This window comes from Chiloscyllium punctatum, chromosome 40 (assembly GCF_047496795.1).
Source record: "Chiloscyllium punctatum isolate Juve2018m chromosome 40, sChiPun1.3, whole genome shotgun sequence".
NCBI lineage: Eukaryota > Metazoa > Chordata > Chondrichthyes > Orectolobiformes > Hemiscylliidae > Chiloscyllium > Chiloscyllium punctatum.
Window position 1 is genome coordinate 52,305,821 of NC_092778.1, and position 19,072 is coordinate 52,324,892.

The 19,072-nt window shown below is 39.7% G+C and overlaps 1 protein-coding gene across 2 annotated transcripts in view; it reads right to left on the reverse strand.

Annotated features, from left to right (window-relative positions):
• Positions 1-563: 563 nt before the first annotated feature.
• The window catches only part of b9d1 (B9 protein domain 1), a 34,898-nt gene continuing 16,389 nt past the window's right edge, over positions 564-19,072 (reverse strand). The window contains exons 3-7 of one of the 2 annotated variants that reach the window (XM_072559905.1): positions 13,476-13,587; positions 12,972-13,068; positions 6,003-6,065; positions 3,514-3,581; positions 564-1,543 (exon numbers count right to left, since the gene is read on the reverse strand). In XM_072559905.1, coding sequence (XP_072416006.1) covers positions 1,422-1,543; positions 3,514-3,581; positions 6,003-6,065; positions 12,972-13,068; positions 13,476-13,587 — 462 coding nt within the window. In that variant the 3' untranslated portion in view covers positions 564-1,421. The remainder of the gene's footprint in view (positions 1,544-3,513; positions 3,582-6,002; positions 6,066-12,971; positions 13,069-13,475; positions 13,588-19,072) is intronic. The other variant, XM_072559906.1, reaches the window with a different exon arrangement.

Genomic DNA, 19,072 nt, shown 5'->3' on the forward strand with positions numbered 1-19,072 from the left:
AAAAATAAAACAAACTGGCATTCTGTTCTTAACACCAAAGTTTTTAGATCATGTCATGAATCTTCACAATATGAATCATCGATCATTTGGGCTGTACTGGGCATTGCACCTGGACTGAAATTTGTATACGCAATACTGATTTCTGTGAAAGACAGAAAACCTTTCTGGTTTGGTGGTAAAATTTGGTTACCAAAGTTATTCACTACACCTTTTTAATCACCATCACACATTGTGGAAGTACAAGGGTTGCACTCAATCTCTTTGGGCTCATTGTGCCGTGAACCATTTACAAAGATCTTGGAGTACTCTACTCTGGAATAATTCAATTGACTCCTAATATTGATGATACTTAACAGTTTTGCTATTTCACTCAACATGAGTACTTTCCACAGAAGGCAAAAGGTTTTCTCCATCTTCTGAAATTTTATTTTAAATTGTCAGTCTCGCTCAAAGCCTCAATTTCTTTTCCCTTAGTCTTAACTGGTGTTGCCATTACTGACAGATGTGTGAATCTGAGAATAGTTCTAACAATGGCTAAAATGGTAAAATCATTAGAAAGTAACTCAAATTCTGTGGTTGTATTTATTTCCAAAAAGAGCTTAACTTATACACCATGCAACACTATAATTACTGGATAACCTTTTAATGCTCAATCAAGTGCATTTTTTAATACCAGAAACAAAAATCAAGAAACAAAGTTTGTTTGGTAAGTGTTGTTGGACATTTGTGCTTCAAGTCATTGGAGTCCTTTTTGTCACTTTAAAATGTTGATATGGAATGGGAGGTTTCATCACCTCCTGGTTGGTATGGTATCCGGCAAGAATGCTACTACTGAGCCAAAGCTAAAGTCAGAGAAAAGATTGAGGGATTGTGATGAAATCTTTATGGCAAAGGGAAGATTTTTCTAATGTGCTCATCATGAGGTCAACATTTGCAGATAACAACAACATGCAGAATGGAGATGGTCAGTGGACAATCTTATTTTTTCTTGTTCTCTCCAAATCAGTAAAGAATGAAATACAACATGACTGCAGTTGGACAAAACAATTGAATGATTATAGACTGTACCCACATCTATGAAGGACATCAAGTGCTAGTAGGCTTGGGAATAGGCAGAGTACTCTAATCTTCAGAAAAATTGTTGTGAATATACTCATCTATTCAGATGATCATTATTTTGGAAGATCACAGGTAAAGTATTACAACCAGATCCACATGGGATCTGTTACTGGCCTTGGACCATACTATTTAACTAATGCTTTCCTGATCAGAGAATGTGTGTAGCAGCAAATACTATTAATCCTGATATTTTGCAAATAGTGGACTATAGACAGTAACATATTTAGAAAATGCATAAGACTTAAATAGTTTAAAAAAATTTCAGAATAGTGACATTAATTTAAATTAGTTTCCTGACACATTTAGAATCCTGTATTGTCAGATGTTTGATTAGCAGGGATTGAATCATATCCAAGCTTCTTCAAGTCCTTGGTGACGATGTTGAAAGAGATGGTTACGTAGCCTTGTGACAATACCCTTGTAACTAAATATGCAAAAGAAGACAATGAATATTCCATTTGCTTCTATTAACAATTGCTCTAAAAGGTGAAAACATGACCTAATTACATAGAAGGAATAATTTTATCTAAAGAAGTACTCGTTATAAAAAAGAACAAGTGTTTTACTTGCAGAGGAACACCCACTTCCTACCATGTTTAATTTATAAGGAAAGAAGGGAATTAGTGGAGACGAGATGGACAGAGTGAACTAGCAATGGCCTGTTGGTATTATTTCTAGACTGTTAATGCAGACACCCAGTTAATGTTTTGGATTTGAATAATTAAGAGTCTAATGATAACCACGAAACTGATGCCAGAAAAGCCAGTCTGCTTCATTGCTGTGGGTCTGGAATCATATGCAGGCCAGACCATGTAAGGACAGCAATATGATTAATTCTCAAATGCTCTCAGGGCAACTATGGGTGGGCAATACATGCTGGCCAGCAATATCCATACCCAGTCAATGAATTAATATCTTAAAAATGCAAAAGAAAATGCTCTGAATATTTTAACAACAGTTCTGGTATGTCGTCTTTGGAGTCACTATCAGTTAACTAATGCCTTCATTACTTGAAATTGATCTCATCCCATTTGCCAGCATTTGACCCATATCCCCTTCTTATTCAAGTACCCATCCAGGTGAGTTTTGAGTGTTGTACACACCTCCACTGGCAGCTTATGCCATACACATGATTTTCTAAACCTCCTAAGGTCTCCCTATAACTCCCACTCCTGGCAACATCCTTTTAAATCTTTTCTGAACCCTCTGAAGTTTAACAGCATTGTTCCGAAAGCAGGGTGACCAGTAACGTATGCAGTTTTCTAAAAGTAGCCTCACCAATGTCCTCTACAGCCACAACGTGACATTCCAATTCCTATACTCAATGCACCAATAACTAATAAAGACAAACATACCAAATGCTCCCTGCACCCAGGTCTTTGCCCACATCCTCCAGGAACTTATCATTAAGTGTGTGAGTTCTGTGCTGGTTTGTCTTACTAAATGTAAAACCACATTTATCTAAATTAAACACAATCAGCTGTCCTGAGGAGTGGCAGATGCAAGTCCTGTTGTACTCTTAAGATAACCTTTGCTATCCACAACACTACCAATTTTGTTATCATGCAAACTTACCAACCATACCTCCCATATTCACATCCAAATCATTTAGAGAGTTGACAAAAAGCAGTGGATGTAGCATTGATCCTTATAGTACACTGCTGGTCACAGGTCTCCAACCGGAAAAACAACCCTCCACCATCACCACCCTCCATCTCCTACAGTCATGCCAATTTTGTTACCAATTTGCTAGCGCCCCCCCCCCCCCCCATTCCATGTCATCTAACCTTGCTAACTAGTCCACGAAATCTGATCACTGCTGAAGTCCATATAGATAAAGTCTGCTACTCTGCCTTCATCAGTCTTTGTCATCACCTCAGAAAACTCATGCACAAAGTCTTGTTGACTATCCCTAACCAGTCCTTGCCTTTCCAAATGCATGTAAATCATGTCCCTCAGGTTCACCAGTTTATAGCTCTCTTCCTTATCATCTTTCTTAAATAATGGCAACACCTGTCTTCTGGCACCTCATCCATGGCTATCGATGATAGATACTCTCAGTAAAGGGTTCCAGGTACATCTGATAAGGACACACAAATCCCTGGGACCTGAACTGTAGCCTGATAAGCCCATTCCATAACTGCGGCAAACAAGTGCAGTGAACCTCACCCCAGTTTGGGGGTGGAAGCAGTGTGAGGAAAGAAAATCTGACCCCCCCCCCAGTACTGTGATATTCAGCATGCTATATCATTTTCTATAAAGGCATCATTTTCCCTAATCTGTAACGAATTCATAAGTCACTGCTTGTCAGGTTTAATTATATGAAACTACTAGCCCTGTGCAGCAGAGCAGTTCCACTGGTAATATATAAACTGAAAATACTCTGACTCAAACCTTCTCTTCCTTCTCCTTGTGCAACCACTTTAGGATCTGTAAATTCTGGGCGCCTTCCTGTGAGCCAGCTAAACAAAAGGAACAAAATAATGTGTAGTGTCATAATCTCTGATAATGATGCAAGGAAAGTTGTGTCTTCAGAAACTGAAGACAACATTCTTTCTGCTGATTCAAACATATTCGCTACATTGTAGCTAGATAGAGGTGGTCTGCAACCTCTTAATTTGGCTAGCTCGCTGAGCACCATACATTGCCTCTTACAGAAACCGTCCATGGTGTTTGTTTTAAAGAAATCAATCTATTGAGTTGTTGAAATAGTGGGACTTGAAAGCAAGCCTCCTGACTCAGAGGTAGGGACTTTATCACTGCATCACGAGTCCAAAGGAATCACCTATTTCAGATGGCCATTTCACAAAGACAGTTCACACCTGGGCTTGAATTGAGAACTGAACCCAATGTGTGACTTATCAAATTAACCATATGTGCTGCACCCTGTAATAAAATAGCTTAGCAATATTCACTATTTGAACAAAAATGAGTAATGAGTTTGGAAAAATATTAGAGGATGTTTTATATTCCCGTAATAAAATTAAGAGTTAGAAAATTAGGTTTTAAAAGAAATAACAATGCAAGTCATGTTCAAACCCCCTATTTCATTACTATTGGGAAAAATAAACTAGGATTCAAAATACAAGAATTTTTTTTAATTACAGTTTCAGTTAGGATTCTCAGCCAAGCTTCTATTATCTTAAAAGTGATAAGATCCACACAAACTGCCTCCAGAAACATAAGCAATATGGATTTGCAGATGCAAACATGTTCTTTCAAATCATGGCTGTTACTCAATATGCATTGATTAGTTATGAAGGCAGAAAGTAAAAATGTCATATGCTAAAATTTTACTTGTCTCATGAATGCATACATCCTGGCTGAGACTGGCACCTTTTGTGAACCTCAAATGTCCCCAATATAATTGATAGCTATTAAAACCAAGCAGTGTAAGGACGGGGATAAACTAGAATGGAATATAAAAGAATGCATGAAAATAATTTAGTTATAGAAAGACAACATTGGAATAGTGAATTAAAACATGACTGCGTCATTATAAGGTTCTTAATAATTCCCACAGTAATGGACAGCAGGAATCAAATGTTATAAGATGGTGTAACAACTATAAATCAGATCACCAGATTTTTAATTTCTATCATTTGTATAATAAATTCAGATGTTTGTTGCAATCATGATTTGATTAAATGGAACTATCAGCACTGCTTTAAACATCAGCATTTGGGATTGTTGTTACGACCATTTTGTGGATTATTCATCTCTAAGGTTTAATGCATTTACGACACAATCTAAAATTCAGGGAACTACCTCTCTTATTGAGGTAAACAGGTTTGTCATCAGCAATCCAGACCCTAATTTATCCCAATTTTACTGACTCATGTACTGAGCTACCTTTAACAGATGATCCTTGAATCACACTTAAACCATGCACACATTTTAGCTCTGGTCGCATTAGTTACCCTCTTAAACTTCAGCTTCACCAGCTGTACACCAATTTATCCTTCCTGTAGCAAGTCTTTTCAATTTCTTGTTTCAATTGCTTTCCAATGTTTCACTAATTTAAGTAAATAGTATAATATATTGGTGGAATTTTAACAAATTCTATAACTTAATCACCAAATATGATTAGAGGGATACTGCCTCAGGACTGTTCTGACATTCAACACAGATTGAGAAACAATGCAGGGGCCCAGAATTTTAGAAATTGCAATACTATGATCTACTTGGGAGCCTGAATGCTAATTCAGGATTCAGATACATTTACACCTCACAAGGTTTCAAGCTGGTCATCCAGCAAAAGAGCACTCCAGTTGTTACCCATTATTGTGAAGGAGTACCCTGCTATGTTCTGAATGTCCATTTGGGATTCTGTGAGGACCAATTTCCAACACTACTCGTAAGACGTTGCTGAATCCAAACATTGACAGGCAGTCTGATTGTACAGGGTGCTCAAGAGATGGAGGGGTGCTCCAACAGCATTGGTTTTTATGTAACAGTTCCATGTGACTGCTCTACCATTCAGTATGATCACTGCATGCCATACAAATCTGTACCCTGTTCCTGCTAGTCCATTCTAAATTGCCTGCAAAAGATGGTGTTAGACCACTTTCTTGAGCCACTGCAGTCCGCGATGTGATTGTTACTGTTCGTTTGGAAATAACTCCAGGGAGGGACGAGAGGAATGATGCAGCTCAAAAAATGGGAGGTAACAAATCAATCCTCAAGTTTTTGATAATTTGTTATCAAAAATGAAGATGCTTATAAATTGTCAAATAGATATGACAATACAAGCATAAAAATGTTAACACAATCCTTTTAATCAAATAATATATTTTTAAAGTTCTGTAAGTTTGTAATAACCATTATTTTAATATTTTATTTGGAGATGACAACTAAATAATGATTTCCAAAAGTTTAATTACCTTGTAAATTTTTGCAGCTTAGATGAAGACTCTGGGACAAACATTGGAATAGTTCTTTTATGTCTACAAATAAAAGCAAATTGCCAATGCAGCTTTATTTCATTTTAAGCTTTGTTGTAAAGTTGTTATTCTATGAATATTGATAATATTTAAAATGTTAAGTACACCCATGTACAAGATTACACCATAACTAGACATTTTTCAGAATATATTCTATCTGCTTACGCAGTTCTAATCCATTTGATGCCTCCTTATATCCTCACAATTTTAACTCTTCTACAGAGGTTGTCATCAATAGAATGTGAACTGCTGTAGCTACAGTAGAGATTTCCGTGATAGCCCACTAGTATCAGCCTGCCATCCTGAGAATAAGACATTTATTTCCACTGTTTTCTGTCAGTTAACTAATTCTCAATACATACCAGTATCATCTCACATAGTCTAATTTATTGACCTCGCATGTGGGACTTTATCAAAAATACTAATTTTTGAGGATTTGGTGTTAATTCGTTTGTGGGTGTCGCTGACTCCAACAATATTTATTGCCTTTGAAGTGGTGATGAGCTGCTTTCTTGAATTGCTGTGGTGCACTTGCTGCAGGTAGACCAGAATCTCATTTTGGAGGATGGGGGGGGGGGAGGATTTCCAGGATTTTGACCCAGCCACAGTGAAGGAACATCAAGATATTTCCAAGTCAGGATGGTGAGGAGCATGAAGGGAAAAGAGCAGGTGGTTGTGTTTCCAGGTATCTGCTTCCCTTGTCCTTCTAGATGGAGGTGACTGTTGGCTTGAAAGATGCTGGTTAACAGTCTTTGGCAAATTTTTGCAGTGCATCTCATATGCAGTTCACACTGCTGCTACTGAAAAGCTTCTTAAAATGGTGTTGCTCATTCAGGCAAGTTAGAGAGAATTCCATCACATTACTTCTGCTTTGTAGATGGTCAGGCTTTGGGGAGTTAGGAAGTGAATTACTTATTACAGTATTACCTAGCCTTTGAACTACTCTTGTAGCTATTGTATTTGTCTGTCAGATCCTGTTCAGTTTCTCATCAGTGGTTGATATTGGGAAATTTAGCAGTGGTAATGCTATTTAATATTAAGGGACAGTGATTAGATTGTTTACTTGAGATGGTCATTGCCACTTTTCAGCCCAAGCCTGGATATTGTCCAGATTTTGGTGCATTTGGACATTGCTTCATTATCAGAGGAATCACTAATGGTGAACATTATGCAATCATCAACTAATATCCCCACTTCTAACCTTACTATGGAGGGTAATTCGTTGTGAAACAGCTGAAGATTGTTGCACTTTAGGCCCTAATCTTACTCTAGTCATTCTTTTATTCCTGACATACCTATAGAAAGCTTCAGGGTTTTCCTTGATCCTACCTGCCAAAGACTTCTTGTGTCCCCCTCTTGGCTGTTTAAGTCCTTTCTAGCTAAGTTGTAACTCTCAAATGCCCTAACTGAGCCTTCACACCTCATCTTGTCAAGAGGAAGAAGGAGTCCTATGCTAAGAGATTCAACTTCTTTAGTAAATTATAGCTCTCTCACTCGACCGCTTCCTGCCTGACATCCTGTAGAATTTTAAAAGATAACCACCAATGCATTTATTATCTCTATGGTGACCTCCTTCAATACTTGCCGCAAAAGCTCACTTGGTCCAGAGGGCTTTGAATCTTTAATCCAGTGAATAATTTTGAGAGCCACTCTTAATTGATATTAAATTTCTTCCAGCTCCTCATTTTTATGTCTTAGTTCAATAATACTTACGCGAGGTTTTCTGCATTTCATCTGAAGATAAACACAGTAATTGTGTTTTTTTGCCATTTCCCTATTCTCAATTATAAATTCTTCTGTCTCTGCCTGTAATGAATTCACATTTATCCTTGATAATATTGTTTTGTCTTCATATATGTAGAGATGTTTTACAGTGTACCTTCTAAGTTTCACGCTTTCATACTTTGCATTTGTGTTCCCTCATTCCTTCCCCTATCAGATTCTTGGTCATCCTTTGCTGGATTCTAAATTGCTCCCAATTCTCAGGTTTACCACTTCTTCTGGCAACCTTTTTACAATTCATTTGCTTTGATCTAATGCAATCTAATTTTTTTTTAGCCACAGTTGATTCACCTTTCCTCTGAGCTTTTCTGTCTTCAAAGAATGTATATTTGTTGCAGACCATGTAAAACCTCTTTAAATATTAATCATTGTTTGTCTACCACCAAGTCTTCTAATGTATTTTCCCAATCCACCATAGGCAACTTGCCCTCATGCTTTCATAGGTTCCTTTATTCAGGTTAAAGACCTTTGTCTACCTACACTTCTCGTTACTGCAGGAAGGCAGCCAACATCATCAAAGACCCCTCCGCTGGTTCTAATCTCTTCCAATTGCTTCTATCAGCAGAACATACAAAAGCTTAAACACATACCAATGGATTAAAGAAGTCTCTTCCCTGTTATTAGACTGCTAACTGGACCTGTCAAATTTCAAATCTAATGTTGATCTTGCTTTTGTTCACCCGTGCAATCGTAACTCTGCCTCGTTCTGTCCAATCTACCCTATGATCTGTATGTCCTTATTTGTTATAATTTGCCTATACTGTCTGCAAAACAAAACTTTCCACTTTAACAAGATACATGTGACAACAATAAAACAAATGAAATCAAATAATGTAAATTTATATTTTCACTGCTTCCCAAAGGTGCCTTTACAGCAAGGATATTTATTAGCCTTTTCTCTGACAATTCTAATTCTTCAATGCACCGATATAAAAACCAGTGTGTGCACACTCCAGGAATTCATCCTCTGTAGCCTAAACACCGAATAGATTTAAGCAAAAGTGAGGACTGCAGATGCTGGAGATCAGAGTGGTGCTGGAAAAGCACAGCAGGTCAGGTAGCATCTGAGAAGCAGGAAAATCCACATTTGGGGCAAAAGCCCTCAGTCTATCTTATGATGTAGGATATGTGATTGATTTATATTTAGTCCATATTTATTTTGCAACATTGAATTTTGACCTAGTGGCATATGAGCTTTGTGTGAGGACATGAGTTTAATGATTAACTTATACATCTTTCGGTAGCCATGGTCATTGTTTTCTTAACGCAGTCAGAGTATGTTTGGGGATGCTAATGGGAGTTTGTTTACATTGGGAGCATGAGTTGGCCATTCAGTATGATTGCACCTCATTATCCAAGTCAGGAGCCCATTCCCATTTTCTCCATATAGGTGTAGTTTTTGATGCCTATCTCCTTGAAAACATTCAATTTTTTGTCTCAACTCTTTTCTATGGTATCACTCTCTCTGGGTGAAGAAATTTCTCATTTCTGTAGTCTACTCTGCAACCTTAGTCTGTGACACCTAGGTCTTAACTCCCCAGTCACTGAGAATACCCTATGTTTACCATGTCTAGGCCTGTTAAAATTAAGTTTTCATGAGATTCCCCCCATTCTTCTAAATTCGAGTGAATATAGTACTCAGTTTTTTGAAGTAATGAAGAGGATTGATGAAGGAAGAGCAGTGGGTGTGATCTAAATGGACTTCAGTATGGTGTTCAACAAAATTCCACATGGTAGACCAATTATTGAATTGAATTGAATTTATTGTCATGTGACCTGAGGCATAGTAAAAAGCTTTATCTTGTGAGCAATAAAGGCAGATCACATAGTCAAGTAGCATAGATAAGTAAATAATAGATAAACAGTGGTAAAAACAAAAACACAGGAATAGGCAAATGTTAAGAGTTTGTTAGTCCATTCAGTGTTCTAACAACAGTAGGGTAGAAACTGTTTTGAAACCAGCTGGTGTGTGTATTTAGGCTCCTGTACCTTCTTCCTGATGGTCGAGGTTGTAGAAAAACATCACCAGAGTGAGATGGATCTTTGAGAATGCTGGCAGCTTTTCCTTGACAGCAGGCCTGGTAGGTGGATTCTATAGATGGGAGGTTAGCCTTTGTGACTGTCTGAGCCAAGTTCACCGCTCTCTGTAACCATCTCCAATCTTGAATGGTACAGTTGCTATATCAGGTAGTGATACAGCCGGACAGAATGCTTTTGAAAGCTTGTTGTGGATGACCACTCCCAGGAGCTTGACACTCTCCACTCATCCCATCTCTGTGCTGTTAATGTGTAAGGGGGGCATGAGTAACATCCTGTCGAAAGTCAATAATGAGTTCTTTGGTTTTGCTGGCATTGAGAGCTAGGTTGTTCTCAGTGCACCATTTTTCCAGGTCTTCCACTTCCCGTTTATAGTCTGTTTCATTGCCATCTGAGACTCAAATGACTATGGTGGTATCATCGATGAACTTGTAAATGGCATTAGTCTGGTATTTGGCAACAGAGTCATGGGTATAAAGTGAATTCAATAGGGGTCTGATATGCACTGGGAAGCTCATGTTGAGTATTTGTGAGGATAAATTATTGTCCCCAGTCATCACTGATTGCAACTGGATCCTCAGTTTCCTGACCCACAGGCCACAGAGAGTGAGGCTTAGCCCGAGATCACTAAGTTTAGTAATCAGTCTTGAGGGGATAATAATGTTGAAGACTAAACTGTAGTCAATAAGTAGGATTCTTATGTAGTTGTTCTTGGTGTCAAGATGTTCTAGGGAGGAGTGAAGGGCAAGTGATCTGGCATCTAACGTGGATCCAATAGGCAAACTGGACTGAGTCAAGCGTAGTGGGGAGACAGGAGTTGATTAATGCCATGACCAACCTTTCAGAGCACTTCAGGACTGCTGAAGTTAGGGCCACTGGGCGGTAGTCATTGAGACATGCTGCAGGGATGATGTTGGCCCTCTTGAAATAGGCAGGGACAGTGGCCTGCTGCAGGGAGAGGCTGAAGATGTCTGAGAAGACCTCTGCCAGTTGATCTGTGCATGCCCTGTGTGCACAGCCTGGTACTGCCCATCGCTTTCCTTGGATTCACATGAAGGAAAACTGATCTGACCTCTAATGCAGTAACAGTTGGGTAGGTTTGTCAGAACTTGTTGGAATAGGTGTTGCCTCTCCGTTGAAATTCTGCTCAAAGCAAGCCCAGAGGGCACTAAGACTATCTGGGAGGGATATGTCATTACCTGCTATCATGCACTGTCTCTTTCTAGAACCTGTGATGTCATTTAGCCCTTCCCATAGTCGTTGGGTGTCCGTCTGGGTCTCTAGTTTGGATTGGTATTGGTCCTTGGCTGGGATTAGATCACATGGAATATGGGAAGAACTAGCCATTTGGATACTGAACTAGCTCAAAAGGTAGGAAGGAGAAAGAGGGTGTTGGTGGAGGACTGCTTTTCAGAGTGGAGGCTTGTGACCAGTGCTATGCTACAAAGATCAATGCTGGGTCTACTGCTTTTTTCCAATTACATAAATGATTTGGATGTGAACACAGGTATGGTTATAAAGGTTGTAGATAACACCAAAACTAAAACTGTGGTGGTCAGCCAAGAAGCTTACCTCAGAGTACAATAGAATTTTCATCAGACGGGCCAGTAGGCTGAGAACTGGTAGATAGAGTTTCATTTAGATAAATGTGAGGTCCTGCATTTTGGAAAGGCAAATCAGGCAGTACGTATGCTTCCCTTTATTGGTCAGTGCATTGAGTAACGGAGTTGGGATGTCATTGCACAGAATTTTGGTTAGGCCAGTTTTGGAATACTGTGCTCAATTCTAGTCTTCCTGCTTTAGGAAGAATGTTGTGAAACTTGAAAGGGTTCAGAAAAGCTTTACAAGGATGTTGCCGTGGTTGGAGGGTTTGAGCTATAGGGAAAAGCTAAATAGGCTGGAGCAATTTTCCCTCGAGCATTGGAGGCTGAGGGATTAGATTAGATTACTTAGTGTGGAAACAGGCCCTTCAGCCCACCCAGACCCATTTACCCCTTCACCTAACACTCTGTTGCACTCGTTCCATAGTCAATACTGCACACAGTATTCCAGAAGTATTCTTACCAAGGCACTAAACAACTGCAGCATGACATCCCCACTATGAAGGCCAACATAGACATATGCAGCAGCAGATGAAGGTGGCAAATGTTAAGGGCTGTCAAATCTCACTGAATCCCCCCCCCGCCCTTTCTAAATCGATTGCCATTCAGATAACAAACTGCATGTTTTTGCTACCAAAAAGTAGATAACCTCACATACATCCACATTATACTACATCTGCCAAGCATTTTCCCACTCATTCAACGTTAACAAATTACACTCAACGATTTCTGCATCCTCCTCACAGGTCAACCCTTCTACCCAGTTTTGTCATCTGCAACATTTGAATTGAATTTATTATCACATCATCTGAGGCACGATGAAAAGCTTTGACGTTTTAGATATATTGAAGGCTTTCAGATAGAAGATTCTAGAAATTTTTGGTAACTTTTTAGTTTGTTTGGAGCAAATGTGCAGAAATCTTGGCTGAAACTGAATATGTAAAACAGTTATTCCTGAGAAGGGAGGTAGCTTTGGTTAGCTAAATAGTTTATCTGTGTAAGCAGTTTAACAGTTTCAGACCAGAAGCGTATAGTTCCAACTCTGAAGGGGTTACTTGAAACTGAGGTCTAAGCTCAGTTGTACAAAAAGGCTATCAGATTGTCAAAATGCTGCAGTTAAATTAAGCCCTATTAATATAAAAGAGAAGGGAATTCTCTCAGAAGTGAAAAGGAAGGTTTATAAGATTATGTATTTTACTGTGTGCTTCAAAATCTTCAAATTTGTGTTATATGATTTGACTTATTCTATTTTATCTCCTATGTAATGAGCTTCTGTTTTATTGTTAAACCTGAATCTGCAACATTTTATGTTTGTGTTTCATGAATGACCATCTCATTAAAACCAGAAAAAACAAATATGATAGGTTTCAGTCTGGGATCATTATTACTATTTTATGTGCACTCCTGATTTCCCTCACTGGGTCTATGCTTCCAAAATTGCTGGACTACTAACCATGAATTTATTTCTTTAAAAAAAAACCTGACTCACCTTCCTGGAGTGGTGGGAACATGAACACCTCCATAGCCACGGACGACATCATTTCCAAACAGATCAGCACCATACACACTTATAACTATCTGTGGCCCTTAAGAGAAGGAAAGATATAGGTGCTCAGCAACCGTGTATGCTTCAGATAACTAATATCTACAATAAATGTGACATTAATGAAGGCATTCCATCTCAGCCATAATGTCCAGATCAAAATCCCACATCAGGATGTCAGTCACAGAGGAGTATCGTAACATCCAAAATAAATAGTAGAATGTCTTACAGGACAGTGGTAATGTCCCCACATCATGGTCAAAGGTCTGATTCAAGTCTCACCTGATGTGGATCACATTCTGTCTGAACAGCTGGATTTAAAAAATAGCTTTTTTTTTTGCAAGTATCCCTATTTCTTAATGTTTTTAAGGTTGTCGTATTAAGATTTTTAAAAAGCGGAGTCATTTTGTTTAAAAGGGTTCCTGAATTTAATAAAGAAAAAACACTTACAGCCAAATGGGTTGGTACTCTTGAATGTGATTTCCATTGGAAAGTTCCACACAAAGCATTGATTGCTATCCCTGTTTTTAGAGGTGATCTGGGATATCCCTTCCTCTAGACCCTTTAAGAAAAACCAAAACAAAAATAGCAATTGCTACAATAAGGAGCAGTAACATTTTACTGAAGATAAACCTCCATGGAGCTGCTGAAATTCCATGACTGATTGCTTGATCCCTTCACATGGAAGAACTTCTGAATTGAGGAACTAATGCTGAGCTGACTTGCATCCTTATCTGTCCACAATCTATTTTTGGAACTTTGCACTATAAGACAGTAACAAAACTAATTCAACTTACATTAATTGTTTTAGTAACAGATGGATAGTACTGGATAACTATCCTTTGCTTGTAATCATCATGTTGTCCAAGGTTTGTGTGAAGACTTGTAGTTTGGGTGCTGTGTCGTGGTTGTGGGTATGTTTACCAAGCTGGGAAGTTGATTTACAGATGTTTCGTCCCATTTAGGTGACATCTTCAGTGCTTTGGAGCTTCCGGTGAAGCGTTGCTGTATGTGTCTTCTGGAATCTATTTGGTTCCGTTTCTGCTGCTTCCAGTTGTTCATTGTAGTGGCTGGTATATGGGGACGAGGTCATGCTGGCATTATGGACTCCATCAACAAGCACATTGACCTAGACCCGATACACCGGCTACTACAATGAACAACCAGAAGCAGCAGAAACAGAACCAAATAAATTCCAGAAGACTCGTATAGCAGGACTTCATAGGAGGATCCAAAGCACTGAAAAAGTGTCACCTAGATAGGGGAGGAAAAGTCTGCAAATCAACTTTGCAGCTCAGCGAACATCATGTAGTCATTACTAGTTCTCAACTGCTTTCTGACATGCGATAACAAAACTACAACTGAGAACATTTTTTCACTGTAGTATATATTAAAAGTGTTGAAATAAGAGTACATTGCATTCCTTAAAAGTAATCATTAACAGTTTCAAAATGTTATAGCAAAAGTAAAGTATCATTTTTGTATCATATGAGTAATTGACATTATTTGAATACCATGTATTTGTAACTTCAACATGCAAACTTGTTTATATTTTCCGTGGTCAAGCAAATTAAGAACATGAGGAGCCACAATGTCAGACAGTCTCTCAAGCCTTCAATAAAGATCACAAGTAATGTTGAACTTAACTATGTTTTCACACCTGGTTCCCATAACTCCTGACACCCCTAAGAGTCTGTCCATCTCGGGTTTTATGAATTTAATGACTCATTTTTCACTCCTCTCGAGGAAACCTGCTTCTCATTTTTATTTGAAATGAATGATTTGCTATTAAACTTTGATCTGTGATTTTAGATGACAGCATGAGGAGAAACAACCTAGAATAATCAATCAAGTTCCCTCAGAATCTTGTGATTTGAAATCATCATCAGGGTATACAGTCTTCAGGGGAGACAGGGCAGGAAGTGACATAATATTGATCAGGAAATCAATTACAGCAGCAAGCAGAGATGATCTTAGAAGGCTCCTCAAATGAAGCCATAAGGGTAGAGCTTAAAAACAATAACAAAAAAGGAGCAATCATAATGCTGGGAGTGTATTATACGTCCCCACTAATAGAGAGAAATAGAGGAGCAGGTTTGTAGGTGCATTTCAGAGAACTGTAGAAGTAATAAGGTAGTGACAGTGGGAGATTTCAATATCTAACTAACTGGGGTAGTCATGGTGTGAAAAGTTTATAGAGGGCAGAATTCTGAAAATGAATCCAGAAGTGAGTGAGTGGAGTGACCGTATGAGTGCACAGAGGCACAATGGTTAGTAATGTTGCTTAACAGGCCCAGAGACCTGGATTCAAATCCAGTTTTGGATTTGTGTGTAGAGAATTTACAAGTTCTCACCTGTTCTATGTCAGTTTCCACCAGGTGCACCGGTTTCCTCCCACAGTCCACAGATGTGCAGATTAGGTGTATTGGTCACGGAAATGCCAGGTTACAGGGACACTGTTCGAGGGTCAGTGCGGATTGGATGGGCCATAATGTAGGGAATTCCATGAAGTGCAGCAAGAGAGGGTGCAGTCATGGACTTAATGTTAGGTAATGAAGTCGGCCAAGTATTTAAAGTATCAGTCGGGTGCATTTTGCATACAGTGATCGTATTTCCATTAGATTCAAACTTGTTATGGAAAAGAACAAGGACGGGAATATTCTGAAACGGGGAACCTATTTTAATAAAGTCAGCTATGATTTGGCCAGTGTACTGAGAGCAGATAATTTTCGGTAAATCAGGAGGGCACAGTACTAAGATGTTCCAATAAAGAAGGGATCAACAAATCCAGTTTGTAAGGGATATACAGGATTGGATAAAGAGAAGCACAATATACATAGAAATTGAAGAAGAACTAATGAAATTAGCACAAATAGAATAGACATTCTGAATGGTCTGGCAGGCTTAGAAGTAGATAAATATTTAGGGCGAGATGAAATGTATCCCAGGCTGCTGAATGAGACAAGGGAGAAAACAGACCACAGGAGAGATTCCCACAGGATATGGTAGGAAGGAAGAAAAGATGAGAAAGGTTAAACAAGGAAATGATAGACCAGTCAGTGATTAGGAAACTATTGAAAGTAATTCTGCAAGACTGAATAAATCAGCAGTTGGAGAGACTGGGATTCATCATAAAGACTCCGCCTGTTTTTGTTTTAAATGGTCCCACCTGACCAACTTGATTGAATTTTTCAGAGGTAACTGGGTGTGTACATGAGAGCAACACATTTGACCTGATCTACTTTAGATTTCAGCCAGGCTTTTGATAAAGTCCTGCAAGCGAGTCTAATTGCAAAGGTAAGAGCCCATGAGATCTAAAGAAAATTGGCAAATTGGATGAGAAACAGCAGAGTATTGTACCAGGAAGCAGAAGGGGATGGGTCAAGGGTGTTTATGGGGCTGGAAACCTGTATCTAGTGGGGTCCCAAAGGGATGTGGCCTTTGGTATTTTTATACAAATAAATTATTTGGACTTAAATGTGGACCTCTACATACAGGATGGCCCACACCTGAACCAGAGTTCTAATATGTGGGGGGGGGGGGGAAGAGGGGAAAGAGAGGAGAGGAGGAGGGATGGGAACCTGCATTGTTGCTCCAGTGTGCAGGAGGTTGAGAGTAACAAGGTCATGAATAAGAACAAAGAAAATTTACAGCCCAGGAACACTTCCCCTGACTAAAGAACAACACTCCAAAGCTTGTGATTTCAAATAAACCTGTTGGACTAAAACTTGGTGTCATGTGAATGTCTGACTATCTCCACCCCAGTCCAACACTGGCACCTTCGCACCCTGTACTTTCTTAAAGACAGTGGCTAATAAGATAGCATGATGGGAAACATTCAGCCTGGAGTTCAGTTACTAATGGTGTACCGCAAGAATCTGTTTTGGGGCCACTGCGGTTTGTCATTTTCATAAATGACCTGAAAGAAGGCTTAGAAAGATGGATTAGTAAATTTGCAGATGACACTAAAGTCGAAGGAGTTATGGACAGTGCAGAAGGATGTTGCAAGTTACAGAGGGACATAGAAAAGCTGCAGAGCTGAGCTGAGAGGTGGCAAATGAAGTTTATTGCGGAAAAAAGTGAGCTGATTCACTTTGGAAGGAGTAGCAAGAATACAGAGTACTGGGCTAATGGTAAGATTTTTGGTAGTGTGTATGAGCAGAGAGATCTGTGTCCATGTGCATAGGTCCCTGAAAGTTGCCACCCAGGTTGATAGGGTTGTTAAGGCAGCATAGGGTGTGTTAGCTTTTATTGGTAGAGAGATTGGGTTTTGCAGCCATGAGGTCATGTTGCAGCTGTACAAAACTCTAGTGTGGCCACACTTGCAGCATTGCGTAGAGTTCTGGTTGCTGCTTATAGGAAGGACGTGGAAGCATTGGTAAGGATGCAGAGGAGATTTACCAGGATGCTGCCTGGTATGGAGGGAAGGTCTTATGAGGAAAGGCTGAGGGACTTGAGGCTGTTTTCGTTTGAGAGAAGAAGGTTAAGATGTGACTTACAAGATGATCAGAGAATTAGATAGGGTGGACAGTGAGTGCCTTTTTCCTCAGATGGTGATGGCTAGCACGAGGGGACATAGCTTTAAATTGAGGGGTGATAGATATAGGGCATGTGTCAGAGGTAGGCTCTTTACTCAGAGAGCAGTAAGATGTGGAATGCCCGACCTGCAACAGTGGTAGACTTGCCAACTTTAAGGGCATTTAAATGGTCATTGGATAAGTATATGGTTGATAGTGGAATAATGTAGGTTAGATAGGCTTCAGATTGGTTTCACGGGTCAGTGCAACATTGAAAGCCAAAGGGCTGTAATGTTATATGTTCTATGAATATGGGAGGGTGCATCAGTAAGTTTCCAGATTATACTAAATAGATGGAGCGGTAAATAGTGTGGATGATAGCCTTAGATTACGGGATGATATAGACTGACTGAATAGTGGCAAATGGAATTCAATCTGGATAAGTGTGCAGTGATGTACTTGGGCAGGACAAACTGGGCAAGGGAATACATGAAGAGTACCAAATATCAGGTGGAACAAACAACAACTGTGGATCCCAGAAAGAAAAACAGAAACTGCTGGAGAAATTCAACAGGTCTGGCAGCATCAGAACTGTTCTGAAAAAGGGTCACTGGACCCAAAACATTGACAGCTTTCTCTCCACAGATACTACTAGACCTGCTGAAGATGAAGATCAAGGGATATTGGTCTGTATGCATACCAGTTCTTTAAAAGTAGTGGGTCAGCATACAAAGTAGTTAAAAGGCACAGAGTTTAAGATCTTTTATACAGTTCCAGGGAGTTTATGCTGGAACTATATAAAATGTTGGTCAGGTCTCAGCTCGCATTTGACAAGGTTCTTCATGGTAGACTGGTTAGCAAGGTTAGAATCCAGGGAACGTTAGCCATTTGTATACAAAACTGGCTTGAAGGTAGAGACTGAATTCTGGATTAGTGGTGCTGGAAAAGCACAGCAGTTCAGGCAGCATCCGAGGAGCAGTAAAATCAATGTTTTGGGCAAAAGCCCTTCATCAGGAATACAGGCAGAGTGCCTGATTGGTGGAGAGATAAATGAGAGGAGTGGGGGTGGGGAGAAAGTAGCATAGAGTACAATAGGTGAGTGGGGGTGGGGATGAAGGTGATAGGTTAGGGAGGAGGGTGGTGGAAGGTTGCAAAGAGTATAATGGGTGGATGAAGGTGAAGAGACTGGACGCCTCCTAGCAGAGCGCTTTAGGGAACATCTCTGGGACACCCGCACCAATCAACCACACTGTCCTGTGGCCCAACATTTCAACTCCCCCTCCCACTCTGTCGAGGACATGGAGGTCCTGGGCCGCCTCCACCGCCACTCCCTCATCACCCGATGCCTGGAGGAGGAATGCCTCATCTTCCACGTCGGAACACTTCAGGGCATCAATGTGGACTTCAACAGTTTCCTCTTTCCCCTTCCCCCACCTCACCCCAGTTCCAAACTTCCAGCTCAGCACTGTCCCCATGACTTGTTCTACCTGCCTATCTTTTTTTCCACCTATCACTTTCATCCCACCCCCA